The sequence below is a fragment of the Anas platyrhynchos genome, chromosome 4, assembly GCF_047663525.1.
Source record: "Anas platyrhynchos isolate ZD024472 breed Pekin duck chromosome 4, IASCAAS_PekinDuck_T2T, whole genome shotgun sequence".
NCBI lineage: Eukaryota > Metazoa > Chordata > Aves > Anseriformes > Anatidae > Anas > Anas platyrhynchos.
The window spans coordinates 18948419-18961367 of NC_092590.1; the positions used below are offsets into that span (position 1 = coordinate 18948419).

Sequence of the window (12949 nt, forward strand, 5' to 3'; positions counted from 1 at the left end):
GGTTCACAGGGTCCTTTTCCCAGCAGAGCCGTGGTTCTGGGAAGCACAATGAGGTGCCAACAGCCAGCAGGGTTTGGGGGCGCAGAAGGGAGCTGTCTTTGTAGCCACCCCCTGAGTTTTTGGCAAAATAAGCCAGGTCCACAGCTGGCGTGCTCAGCAGAGAGCACTACCCCTCCCAGGGGCTGCACAGAGCCAGCTGGCTGGTGCTGTCAGCAGCCTTGGGGTGCTCGCTGGAGCTTGTGCCTCCACCTGGCACGCGGGCATCCTCCCCTGCTGCTTTCCAAGCTGAGTGTCGCTCCTGTGTGTGGCTTCCTAGGGGGCAGGATGCAGTGCCCGTAATGCTCAGATGCTGTGGGGCTGTGATCTGTGATCTGGCTCGATCAGCAGGGCTGTGAACACAGCTCTGCGAGGGAACATGCTGGGACAGAGCTGGAGAAAAGATCCCTGTAGCGAGGCTCTTTCTGGAGCTGTTGTGTGGGAGGGGAAAAAACCCACCTGACTGATGGCAAGAGGTATGGGAAAACATCCAGTGAGCTGGAAAGTACACTTCCTCTTCTTTAGGGGTGGAAGTCCCCGTAATTTGATCAAAGGCTTGGAACTGCATGCAGCCTTACGTAAGTGACTTTAAGGGGACTTCCAGCGGACTTCCAGAGTGTGGAGAGCTACAGAAGGAGAGCTGTGCCTGCTGAACCACACTGCCCATGGCCATCGCCACCCCTTCCTCTTAGCACCTGGAAAATGGCTCCAAATCTCCGCCCTAGTCAATCAGATTGTAGCCTTAATAATGATCCTGTTGCCGAGTTAGGAACAGGCACCTCGGAGGCTGCAGCTGTCTTCTGAGAGCAGACACACGGACCATGGGCTCTTAGTCCTGAAGACCTTTGTGCTGGTTTTTGGTTTCATTTTTTCTTTCCTTCAGCTTAGTGTCCAATGTGTTTTCTGTGGTTTGAGGGATTGCCTCTTGTTCATTTTTCCTGGTGTAAGAAACTTTGCTGTTGGAGCATCAGGCCCTTCCATGTTGCTAGCTAGCTTTGGATCAAGATCTCAGAATTATTTATAAATGAGAATAGGATTTCATGGTTACAGGACATTTAGTTAGTGTCTGGAATCTAGCCACTAATGGGAGTTCGTTTATAGAAATACTGTTAATATTTTTGTTTAGGAGCTTTTTCCTTTTCATTTTTTACTGGTAGTTCAAAATAACACCTCATGTTCATAAAACTTCACAGTTAAATACTGTTCTCTCACTTGCTTCCTCATGCTTTATGTACTGTTCCCACTGGGCTTCCCTGTTCTGGGGTACTGACTTGGTGTCTTGGGATATATGTGGCTTTTTCTACACCAAAAATTAAAATTGTTGGCTTAAAAGAGGAAAATAAAAAAATGAGCTTAAGAAAACATACAGTTGGCTGAAGATTCAGGGGCTGCTAGCATCTGAAGCAACTTGCATGAGGGGAAGTGTGGGACCTTGAGGTTTTACTTATTTATTTTTCATTTCACGTTGGACAGTCTTGAAGAGACTTTCCCTTCCCTCCCCCGGGAATTCCCTGTGGCTTTTCCCTTTCAAGGACTGCTGAAGCATGGCTGGCGTTGGTGGGAAGTTCAACGTGGGCTCAGTCTCATCTCGGAAAGAATGAGCTTCCTCCCCTGAAATCCAGATGTGCTTCTGAAAAACTTGCTGTTCAGCAACGCTGCGGAGCTTGAGATTTGTGCGAGCTGTCTCCTTTTGTAGGCCAAACCCCCCGAATCCTTTAGCTGACACTAGTTGTTGTCCTTTCATCTGCTTTGTGAGTTTCCCTTAAAGAAGAACCAGCACCTGAAATGGCACCTCTGCCAGCCTTGTCCCCCTGGTGTGCCCAGTCTGGCCACGCTCCACTGCAAGATGGTGAGGAAGGAGGAAAGGGGTGACTGCTTTGAGAGCCATTCAGCGGGGGGCACGGGCAGACTTTTCACGTGTAGCAGCTTCTGCCACTTCTGCATCTGGCTTTATTTGTGGTATTAAGATGAAACGAATGAATCTGCTTGAAATTCTAGATAACGGGGAACTGATATTTGCCAGCGCTGTATTGCCAAGCGAAGGCTTCCTCCAGGCTGCTGCCTGGGCCTCAGGACAGCTTGCAATGCTCGTGCTGCACGCTCGCGTGCTGCTGTTCTCTCTCAGTGAGTTAGCAGCCGTGCTGGCCTTTGATGTTAGCTGACAGCTGCCTTCCTTACAGGCCGTGGGGATCTCTGCACTGCGGCGCGTGGCGTAAAGTGGGTGGTAGCTGGGAGCCTGCACAGGTTGCTGTGGCAAGTTTATTCTGTTTGCTTGCGTTTTTGTACACTGTTGTTTGTTTTGAGCGCAATCCTACAGCAAAGGCAGTGGGATTTTCCTAAGCAGGAGCTTGCTGACAGCTTTCAGGTGTCCTAGCCCGTGTGTGTGCTTGCTTGGAGACTGCAGGAATATGCTGGAGCCTGGAGTGGAGGATGCCATGCTGGCATGGCCAAGCACTCAAGCACACGGCATGGCCACAGCAGTTTAAAATGACAGGTTTGTCTGTGCTTATGTGTTTTGCTGATAAGGTAAGGCTTGAATTTCCTCCCAACTCAGGTAGGCTTCATTGTTTTGGCTGCCTCAATAGCTGTTCCTGTCTGACTGCTGCTAAGGCACAGGAAAATGAAGGCAAATTGAGCAGCTGTTTATCCTGAGCACCTTAGACATATCTGCTTTCCCAGGTCCTTTCTCCTTTGCAGCTTTTACCTCCTAGACGTGTCTTAAAAGGCGAGGTTGTTGCTTTTACTCAAGGTTATGCAATTGTAGCTCTCAGAAGTTCTGCAGCTGCCTGAAAACATGGCTTTTCCTGCTGAGGAGCACCTTGCTGCTAAGCAAGCTGCATGAAGTTATTAAATATTTAAATAAATTATCACAGGTTGTTTAAAAGAGCAAGGACAGGTGAGGTGGCTACAGAAACTGAAGCTGCTGATGTGCCCTGAGCTTGGCCTGGTGGCACAGCTGGCACGGTGTGCTCACGTACAGGTCGGAGCTGTGCAAACGCTACGTGCCCTTGTGAAGGGGGTGGCCGGGGGTCCTGGAGGTGAGGGACCAGAGCTGTGCCAGGGATGTGCCACAAACCCTGCATCCAGTGCTGGGGATGAAACTGTGCACAAACGGCTTGGGAGTTACGATGTGGCCTCATTGCCTTTATAATGTATTCCCACCTGCACTGCTGGCACTATTTATTTTATCCCCCAGGAATTCCAGTGGTAGTAGTAGAGGTGTTTGGAAAATAGATCCCTGCAGGAGAAACTGGCCTGACGAGCCTGACGTTGGCATTGTTGCTGTAACGGGGGGAGGATCCCTCCCTGCTGGGCTGTGTTCCCAGGCTCAGGTCCCATGGGCAAAACCCCAGTCTCCCTTTGGGATGGTGGCATCTGTCTGAGCCTCCTTTGGGGGTGAGGTGAGGGCACTCGGAGGGTGCAGAGGAGGGAGGAGATTGCTGTCAGTGTTCTGTGAAAGGGCTGAGAGGTTCCTAGTGGAGCTGGACAAAACAAGCCTCTACTTCTCCAGCTCCCGTCGAGGGGATCAGCCTCGCCAGCATCCTGCTCCTTTTTACCCTGTCTGTGAACACCCAGCAGCCTGCAACCCACGGTGTGGGGCTGGCCAGGGCTGCAGGAGCCTCCTGCTGACTGGGGATCCCCTTGAGTTCCCGTGCGGTGGCAGCACGACGTTTCTCTGCCTCGGCTGCAGCAGCTGACTTGTTCCAGAGGGTAGGTAGCTGCTTTAATGGGGGCTGTCTGCACAGGCTTGCTGACACGGGCTCCTCCTGAGCTAATCTGCGGATGAAATCAGTGGTGCCCAGGCTTTGCTGTCTGGAGGGATAGAGGGAAACGTGATGTTTCTCTGTTTCAGCCCTAGCAGGGGCTCCCTGGGCTGACTCCTGTGGGAGATGTGATTTCAAGTCTCTTCTCTGAGACATTCATTTGCTGGGGGCAGCTCCATGGTTTTGTAGCTGGCTCCTCTGGCCCAGGCGAAAAAGAAGCACGTGGGCCATGCTTTGTCACAGCTTTCATTGCTGATCTGCTTGCAGTGAAGGCTGAGGGTGTGTTACAGAGAGGGCAGAAACATTTCAGCTTTGGTTGAGAGCTCGGCTGTGCTGGTAAGAGGCTTTGGTGGCCTGTGCTGCAGTTCTGTAGCATCTTTCACACTGTGTTCAGCATCTGTGATCAGCTAAAATGCAAAGAGGATTGTTTTTTTTCCCCTTTACTGGGGCCTGGCAGGGGAGTTCAGCATAAAATCCCTTGCAGGAAATAGAGGTGGGGCAGAGCAGGGCTCTCCACGTGGATGGGAGTCGGTGTCCGTCTGCAGAACAAAAACCTTCTCTCAGCCACAGCCCAAAACCTGGGGCTGTAAAGCTGGTGTTTGGATTCCTTGTGACCAGCGAGTTAATCCTTCCTTCTGGTGCCGTGAATGTTTGTTTAGCCTTCTCTCTTACAACGCATTTATGGGGCTCAGGCCGTTCAAGTGTGTGTTGGGCGGCTGCCGCTGTCCTGTCGGGGGATTCTTTACGGCTTGGAGCATCACCAGGACCGCGGTGGTCATCCAGCGCCTTTGTGGTCCTGCCCCTTAGCGAGTGATGGATGTGGAGACGGCTGTGGGAACATTCCTGTCTGCAGCCCGCATGCGAGAAAAATGTTTTGTCTTGTGCTTCCCATCGAGCCCAGAAATGTGAGGTCTCCGCAGCAGCCTGTCAGCGCAGCCAGACAGCAGGGGGATAAGGAGCCTGCGATGTGTCCTCGCGTCCTGTCTCCTCCGAGCGATACCAGTGTTACGGCTGTGCTGCAGGACGGGATCTGCTTTCCTGGGGGAGAGCTCCGTCCAATTCGTGCTTTTGGAAAGACAAAACACAGCCTTTCAAGGCAACCACAAAAATCCAGAATTAATGAAGTGGAGGGAAGGAAGTACTTCAGCCAAAATGGGGAACCGCTCCTTGAAGCTGTGGCCTATTTATAAAACGCTTTGTGGAGGCTTCCCCTGCTAAAGACGGGAGAGCAAAGACCCGCTGAAGGCGAGTGGGGAAGGTTGCTGTTGAGTCAGCTGAGAGCTTGGAGACTGATGTTTCGAAACTGTCAGCTGAATAATTCAGTAAGCCTTGACCTTTTTCTCTGCACGCAGGTTTGGTTCAACTTAATTTCACTCTCGCTCCTGGTGAAAAAGGAAAAGTGCATGCTAAGGTGAACAGCAGGGTTTGCAGCCTCCCATAGTTCTTGATTGCTAACCTGTTATTAATGGCGAAAGAGTTGCGTGGTGCCCTAAAATAGCTTGATTTGCCCTAAGGGGCTGCACATTCTTGTTTTCCTCTTCTAAAGCAGGTGCAAGGGCTGTGGCTTCACACCCCAAAATCACCTTCCCGTAGATTTGAATGAACAGGTTCAAATCTGGTTTTGCTGCTTCGTTATTGTCCTCTCCATTCCTTGGTAGAGCCACGTACAAATACGCCCATCACCTGCGAGTGTCAAAAGCTGGCCTTGTCAAAAACTCAAGTGTTTAATTTCTTCTCTTTCAATCCAGATGATGCTGGGTTTTGGCAGTGCTGGGCCACTGAAGTGTCACCGACGAATCCCAGCCTCTATCTAGCGTTTGCCATGATCCTGGAAGCCCTGGTAGGGATTTCATAAAGAGCTCATTTGCCTGCTTCATTTACGTCCAAGCCCAAGATGAGTTGTCAGTGCCCTTGTGTGAATTCATGCAGCTGAACAATCATTTCTTTGAAGCCAAGACCATCGGTGCTCACCACTGCGGTACCTGCAGGATGAACAAAGCGTGCGGCACAGATGTATGTTGTGTTTTTGTAAGATTTTAACGTGAGGAGAATTACTGTGCTAAGTTAGACCTCTTTAGCTGAGGCTCAGGACCACTAGTAAAGAAATATTCTGAAGCTGTGCGCCTGCATGTACCCATTCCGCAGGGCTCACTTGGAAATTGGGGCTGTGCAGGGAACTGCAGCACAACTTTTGGTGTCTGTGCAGGGCAGCGCTGCGCTGTGACACCCCCCTGCCTCTGAGCAAGCCAGCAGGGCACAGTATTAATGCCGATCCTGCTAATAGGTCCCAGAGCTAATTAATTATCCCGAGCACGATGTGGGGCACCTTTCAGTTCTGGAGCTTGCTGAATGGGAGCTGACAAAACGCGCCCTTGATGTGCGGCTGCATTTTTTCAGGAAAGAAAACACCAGGCTAAGGAATGGCTGAAGCAGCCCCGCTCGCCTGTGCCTGCAGCACCTCGCGAGGAGAACTGCTGCTTTCTGTGTTTGGAGCAGACCTGAATGTGATTCAGGTACAGGAACAGTGCTGCCTTGTTACAGCTCTGTCAGAAAGCCCCGCGGGCTGCTCTCCTTCCTGAAAAGCTCTGCGTTTCACCATGGTTGCGTTCCCACCACGAGCTGGGCTGGGGCTGCTGGAAGCCTGGGGAAGGCTTGAGGAAAGCCTGGCGATGGGATCGGGTACTGAGTGCCCAGGTTTGTTAGCTCTGCCCTGCCGTGCCCAAGGCCTCTGTCCCGAGAGCTCCCTGCGAGCATCCCCACGTTAGCGCGGGTCTCGCCGGGTTCACACATCACGCTTTCCTGTGTCGAGCCCCACATTGCGCCGCGCCTCCAGCTAAAGGCTTTTAGTCAAGTCTAAATCCACTTATTTAGCAGCAGCTGGTTCGGGGCTATTTTAAGTGCGTGGCAGCGGAACACAGGAGGAAATGGCTGTTGGTTTTTTTCCTCTCTGCTGTCTTGCCGAGCTACATCTGTGGTGCTGCAGGATCCTGTAGCCACGGGGGTGTGAAAAGAACTGAAAAAATAATATTCTCTGATGTCCATATAGTGCCGTGCCTTCTTACCATCTGCACTTAGCTTCTGCCCTGCTGCTCCCAGTCGGTTTTAATTCCTAAGCCGAAATGTTCTCAGGTCCAACAAAAGCTCAGCCTCTCCTGGTGCCAGTACAGAGCAGCCCAGTGCCACTCATACCATGCAGCAGCTGCTGGGCTGCAGTCCTCTCAAAAACACTTTGCTTGGGGCTGGTGAAGGATGCTGCCACTTCATCTGCGCCTGGCTCAGGGAGGGTGGCTGGGGATGCCAAAAGGGGCTTACTTGCTTTTCTCCATGTGGCATCTGGGAAAACAAAGAGGCAGGGGAATTGCAATAAGTCGTGGGGCGTTTCAGCCTGGGGAGCCTGGTGCTGGTACCAGCTGGCATTTTGCTTCATGTAAGCTCTCAGAAAGGCGGTTGTGCTGTCCTGCTGGCGGGAGAGATTGGCCAGAGGAGCCGAGAGCATCTGGTTCTCGTTGGGCTCTGCCGTTGGATAGTCTTCATTCTTGTTTGTCACATTGTCTCTCTTCCCCCTCCCTTCCTCCTTCCCTTCCTTCCTCAGCCCTTTTTTCTCCCCTCAGTGAGTTTACAAGTCCTGCTGGAATGCACATATGGTCCTTATCATCCCCAAAGTCCAGCTCTTTTTTTTTTTTTTTTTGCTGGTTAGCAATTTGTGACATCAGGGGCCGTTAGAGGCATTAGTCACTTTTACTCCAAATAGAAAGGTTCGTGGCTTTTGGAAACCTAAGGAGGAAAACGTCTTTTATGGCAGCTCTTGGCAGAAGCGCGGCCGTTCCTGCTGCGAGCCGGCGCTGCCCTTTAGCCAGGCGTTTTGCCTGGAAGATCAATGTTCCTTCCCACTCTCTGCAGCCACTTTGGAATGGTCGGATTTTGCTGACTTCCCTCTTCCCAGCAGAATGCCACCGGATCCTTTTTCTCCGTCCTCCTGCGGCGCTGCTGCAGCCTGCCAATGTAAGCAGCTCCTCGCGGGTGCGGGAGCAGCGGCAGCGCCGCCGGCCACGGGACGCAGTTCCCTGCTGCGTGGTGGCCTGTGCCAGCTCTTATCTAGAAAGAAGGGGATGGTTTTCGGAGGTCTGCCCCTCCGGGCACAGGGCAGGGAGCTGCAGGGTGAGTCAGCCAGCAGGCTGGTGGGAGTGTTAGCCACCCAGCCTCCTACCTCTCCATGGATCTGCGGGGCTCACTCCACCTAGAGCAAGGCTGTGCCTTCCATTGTGCAAAAAGGAAAAAAAAAAAAAAAAAAAAAGAGACCTCCCAGACTTCAGTAGCTTGCAGATGTCTGCCCGAGTCTGCAGCCAAAGCACGGAGACAGGAACTCCCCCTCTCTGCTGGTGCCACTGATGGTTATCCTAGCCTGAATCAACACCAGTCCTTCCTCTCCTGATTAGCTGAGGGATTGCTGCGGGCTGTGTGCTCAGGGCACGAATGCCCGAGCTGTGGCAGGGAGGGGGTGGTTCTTGCCTTTTGTTTTCCCCAATTTTATTATACTTGAGTTCCCTCGCCCAAGAATTAGAGGTTCAGCCATCACTGGGAATACTTCGTGCCCCGCTGGCACCCAGTGTTAACGCAGGGAGGGGGAACGATGGATCTGCCTCATCCTGACTGCTCCTTGCTGCCGTGCTCGCTGCTGTCTCCTGAGCCACGCTGCTGTCTGAGCAGATTAAAGTATCTCTGAGGTCCCTGGCTCTGGATGCAGCATCTGAGACTGCTTGAGAAACACGGGAACGTGCGCCTAGTAATCAGGCAAAAATGTAGCTGGCCTGAGCTGCTGACAACAATAAAAGCTTTCAGGATTTCTTCAAGGTTCCCCCGAAGTCGTGTGGTCTCAAATAACTAAACACTTGCTTCATATTTGTGGTCTAGCTCAATATTTTGCATACCGGCATTTTTCCCCTCTTGAATTCGAGGCTCGTTTTTGTTTTCTTTAACTCTTCAGGGGCCGTGTGAAAGTGACCCCCAGCTGCCAGGAGCAGTGGGACAGGAGGGGCTGAAGGGGAGCGTTTTGCCAGCAGCCTTGAAGCAGGAGGGGCTCGGGCAGGAGGCTGCTTGGGCTGAGGGGCCAGCTGCTGGGGGGGGGAGAGCGGGGCAGTAAATGCAGCAATTTTCCTGGCTTCTCGCTCTGCTTCTCGCTCTGCCGGCCTTTCGGAGATGCTCCTTCCCACCCAGGAGGGAAGGGGATTTGGTGGTTCCCAGATCTCTCACTGGGCGCCTTCTGAGATGTGAGGGCACCTCCCCTTCTCACACAGACCTGCTGCTGCCTCCAGTGAGGGGAAAAATAAGTTTGCTTCCCTGTATTCCTGCTAGCTCTGCCAAGCCACCGCGGCTTAGGAGGAATGAGCTGATCCTCTCCTTGCACGTGCCTCGTCAGCCAAATTGTTTTACAAAGCCCTGCTGAGGTACCTCCAGGCAGGCCCCCTGCTCGCCGCAGAGCATCCCTTACAGCGCTGCCTGACCTATAAAACCCTTACCAGCAGCAGCCCTGTGTGAAGGGAACCAGATCTGAAGTAAAGCTCGCGGGGCCCTGAGGCTGCAAACCCTTTCATGTCTTTTTTGCAAGGAACTCTTATCTTTCCTTAAAATTACACGTGTTTGGAGATGGGGTCCTGACAATTGGTCTCAGTGTAACATCTTAAAGACCGTCGTTATCCTGCAGCTGCCAGCCCCATGGCAAAGTCCTGCTGCAGGGACGGTGGCAAGAAAGGGGCAGGCTTTTGCTCAGCCTTCCCCCAAAAGCGCTGGAAGTGCGTGTGCTGGAGCTGGCTGCCGTGCTGCACGGTGCTGCTGTTTGTGTTTGGAGCAGGATATTTATAAACGCCAGTGCCTTGTGGTCCTCCTGCCTCCTTCAAAACACAGATCTGCACCACTCCAGCAGAAATGGAGGTGTTTCGATAGCCTCGCTGCTGAGTGGGATGTGCTGCAGACTGGAGCCCGCTGCGGGGAGATGGAGACGTGGGCATGCGTTTCATCTCTGCCCATGCCTTGGGCTAATGAGCTTTTCCTGGGGTTTTGCTGTTGCAGGCAGATATCAGGCTACTCCTCTGCCTGCCGTTACGTGGCACAGCTTGGGAGAGATACCTGGCGTTGAAAAGCGTGCAGATACTGGCGCTTGGTGCTCCCGCTGTTGATGTTTGCCACTTACAGAAAAAGAAAGGAGGGTGGGAAACAAACAGTGATGAAAACAGGGAGCAAAAAATAACTGCCCCAGATGCAGGAGATGAGGCTAGCTCCTGTTCCTGCTGAGTAACTGGTGATGAGGCAGCACTTCGGTACTTGCCTTCCCAAAATACGTCGGGGAAGGAGATGCTGGTGCCGCGCTGAGGGTGTTTAACACCCACCGCTTTCTGTGCAGCGTGTGAGTCATGGGCACCTACTGCTTTCTGGGATCTGCTCCCACTGCCTTCGCTTAACCATAAACCCAAGCCCACTGGGGTTTTAAAAATACTCCCATTACAAATATTCAGCTTAACCCGTTCGTAGCGTGCTGAGTCCCTGGCTGTCCTTCCATTGCCTGCGGCTTTTCCCAGAAGATCCCTGTGGTGGGTACATGAGGTGAGGGGGGTTTTGTGCTGTTTTTTTCCAGCCGTAGCAAGGGGGTGGCATCTCTTACTCATTTTAAGCTCCTGCAGTTCCGTGCTGCTGAGTAGCCTCCAGTGCAGGGAGGGATGGAGGTGAACACATTGGCCAGAAACCTTCAGACAAGCCTGGTTTGGGTGCCAAAGAAGAGAGGGCTCAGACATCCAGTGCAGGTGCAACAGCACAGACCTGAGATTTTTCTCATTCTATGTGTTGTATTTCTTAAAGATTTTCTCTTTTTTTTAGTCTGTTATTTTCAGCAGCGCCCAGCCCTGTTGTAACTGCAGCCAGTGGCCAGTCTGTGTGTTTTGAGGAGGGCAGCAGGGACGCTCAGCCATCATGCAGAAAGCAGCAAGTCATCCTCTGCTTTTGGTTCTTATTTTAGCAACCAGAGGGTGTCTTTGCTCTAAAGCAGACTGATTTTGGGGGAAAAAGAGCTGGTGCTGCCAGCGCTTTTAGCCTTTAAGCCAGGCTGAGGCTGGCATTTAGCTGAGCAGCAGAGCTCAAGTGGAATGACTGCTGGAAGCTTTTGGGACTGGAGAAAGGTCTGAAGTTAGGGAGTTGTTAAGGCCTTAAGTTAGGGACAAATGCGTGGAGAAAGATGGTCTGAAATAACAGCAGAGCTGCTCCAGGGCTGCCGAGTTTGTTTGTGCTCAGGATGTTGGCACAACCGCGATTTGCTGGGGGAAGAGATAACCCAGCTGGCTGCTTTTTCCAAGCCCGTCTGTGAATTACTGTACAACCGTTGTGGAGAAGTCCTAAATATAATCTTGGAGCTGCTCCACATCTCCCTCCTCTGCCACACCTTACCGCCTGTGAAAGAGCCCTGGCTCTTTGGCATGAGCAGTCAGGTCCCCACGGATCCTGGGGGCACCCTGCAGCTGAGGGTCCCGAGGTGCCTGTGCTGGTGTCGTGCTGCTGGAGGCGCCGAGCAGCGGCACGGCTTCATAAATCATGTGGGAAGCGCTGGGAAAGGTGCCCTGCTTTCCCACCTCGTGTCAGACAAGGCTATTTGTAAACCAAGGCATCTGCAGAGCGTCGTGTGTGCTTTTTTCCCCATCTGGCCAAGGCCTGTGAAAGATGGGAAGAGCTGTAGCTGGCCTCGGAGGTGTTGTTGCAGTCTCAGCCCTGTCCCACTGTGGCCATACTGAAGCGTTGCAGCCCACGTGTGTTGGCAAACTCCTGACGGCTGCTGGGTGCAATGTGCTGCTCAGCGTCCCATTACTTGCCTTTCTTCTTGGCTTTGCAGAACGATGACCTTAGGAACCTGTCCCTCTCCGGCCATGTGGGCTTCGACAGCCTCCCTGATCAGCTGGTCAACAAGTCAACGTCACAGGGCTTCTGCTTCAACATCCTCTGCGTGGGTAAGTCTCAGTGCACGCGCGTCCCTAAGCTAGCCCCTTCTCCCTTGGCCAGGGGTGAGACCTCAGCAATTTGTGACCATAGCAGCTTGAAAGTTACTGTTCCTATGCAGAGCTTATCCAGGGTAAAATCTACTCTTCTTTCCCTTTCCCCCTCCGGTCCCTTGACTTAAAATATTGGAGTTTCTGGGTGTTAATCTGCCCTTTTGATGATTCTGCAATCTTGCTTTTCCCAAAGTCTGCCATAAGGAAAATAAGTTGATCTGAGAACTAAATGAATTTTTAAAAGAATGTTAACTTAAATCCGTCTCTCCTGGGGTTGGGTGCAGAGGCTGCTTCTCAATAAATTGCATTCCTTCCCTTCCAGGCTTTGTCTGCCTGTCGTGTTATATTCTTAGTTTTTCCAGTTGGAAACGATGCCATTTTTAGTCTCCAAATGATGTACTTGAGAACAAAGCCTGTCACCTGTTCTCTGCTGCATTTAATGGGGGAGCTGCAAGTTGGTTTTGTAGCCTGAGCTATTGTCTTATTTTACCTCAATTTTTCAGAGGGGAAGCATGTGAAGGTACCCGATTCTTGCGAATATAGGAAGCTACTGGCTGTCTCTGCACTCTGTGCAGATACAAGTCCATTGCTCAGCCCTAGGGAGCTGTGTGCCAAAACAGCATTGAGCTGGTGGTGAACATCTTCAAGGTGTCCCCTGTGATGAGACAAAATAGGCAAAAGAGCTGGCTTTTACTACTAATCTGACAGAGCAGTTCACAAACAACATCTGTTCAGGCATTGTTCACTTAAGCCCTTAAGAAGGCAATATTGTCCCTTCTAACAAGTTGCGTTAATTAGCTAGGAAAAAAATACAGCCCTCTGATTCTTCTGTGGCAAGCTGAGACTTTGTCTGCAGTGCCGGATAAGCCATCTGAAAAAATCTGGTGAACAAACTTGACTCTTCTCTGTAGCCTTGCATGTTGAAGAACAAGATAAGAGAGTAGGATGCTTGCGCACGCTCAGGCTATCAGCCACCACGTGATGCTTCTAGCAGCATGAAACCATTTAAAATTCAGCAGGGAACATCCCGATTAGCAGGCAGCTCTTTGATCAAAATGGCATAAATTAATTGCCTTTTTCTCTGGCAGTAAATATTCCTCTCTTAGTGTGACTTGATATGTC

At 51.8% G+C, this 12949-nt stretch overlaps 1 protein-coding gene across 9 annotated transcripts in view; it reads left to right on the top strand.

Annotated features, from left to right (window-relative positions):
• The window catches only part of SEPTIN11 (septin 11), a 64116-nt gene that overhangs the window by 19231 nt on the left and 31936 nt on the right, over positions 1 to 12949 (top strand). For 4 of the 9 annotated variants that reach the window (XR_011809317.1, XM_038178970.2, XM_038178969.2 and 1 more), the window contains exons 1-2: positions 7581 to 7802; positions 11671 to 11785. Coding sequence is in view for 7 of the 9 variants with exons in the window: in XM_038178970.2 (XP_038034898.1) it covers positions 7596 to 7802; positions 11671 to 11785 (322 nt within the window). In the remaining 2 variants the exon portion in view is untranslated. Of the gene's footprint in view, positions 1 to 5607; positions 5641 to 5708; positions 5814 to 7580; positions 7803 to 11670; positions 11786 to 12949 lie in introns of those variants that run through there. The other 5 variants (XM_013101854.5, XM_027456071.3, XM_072038025.1 and 2 more) reach the window with 3 other exon arrangements.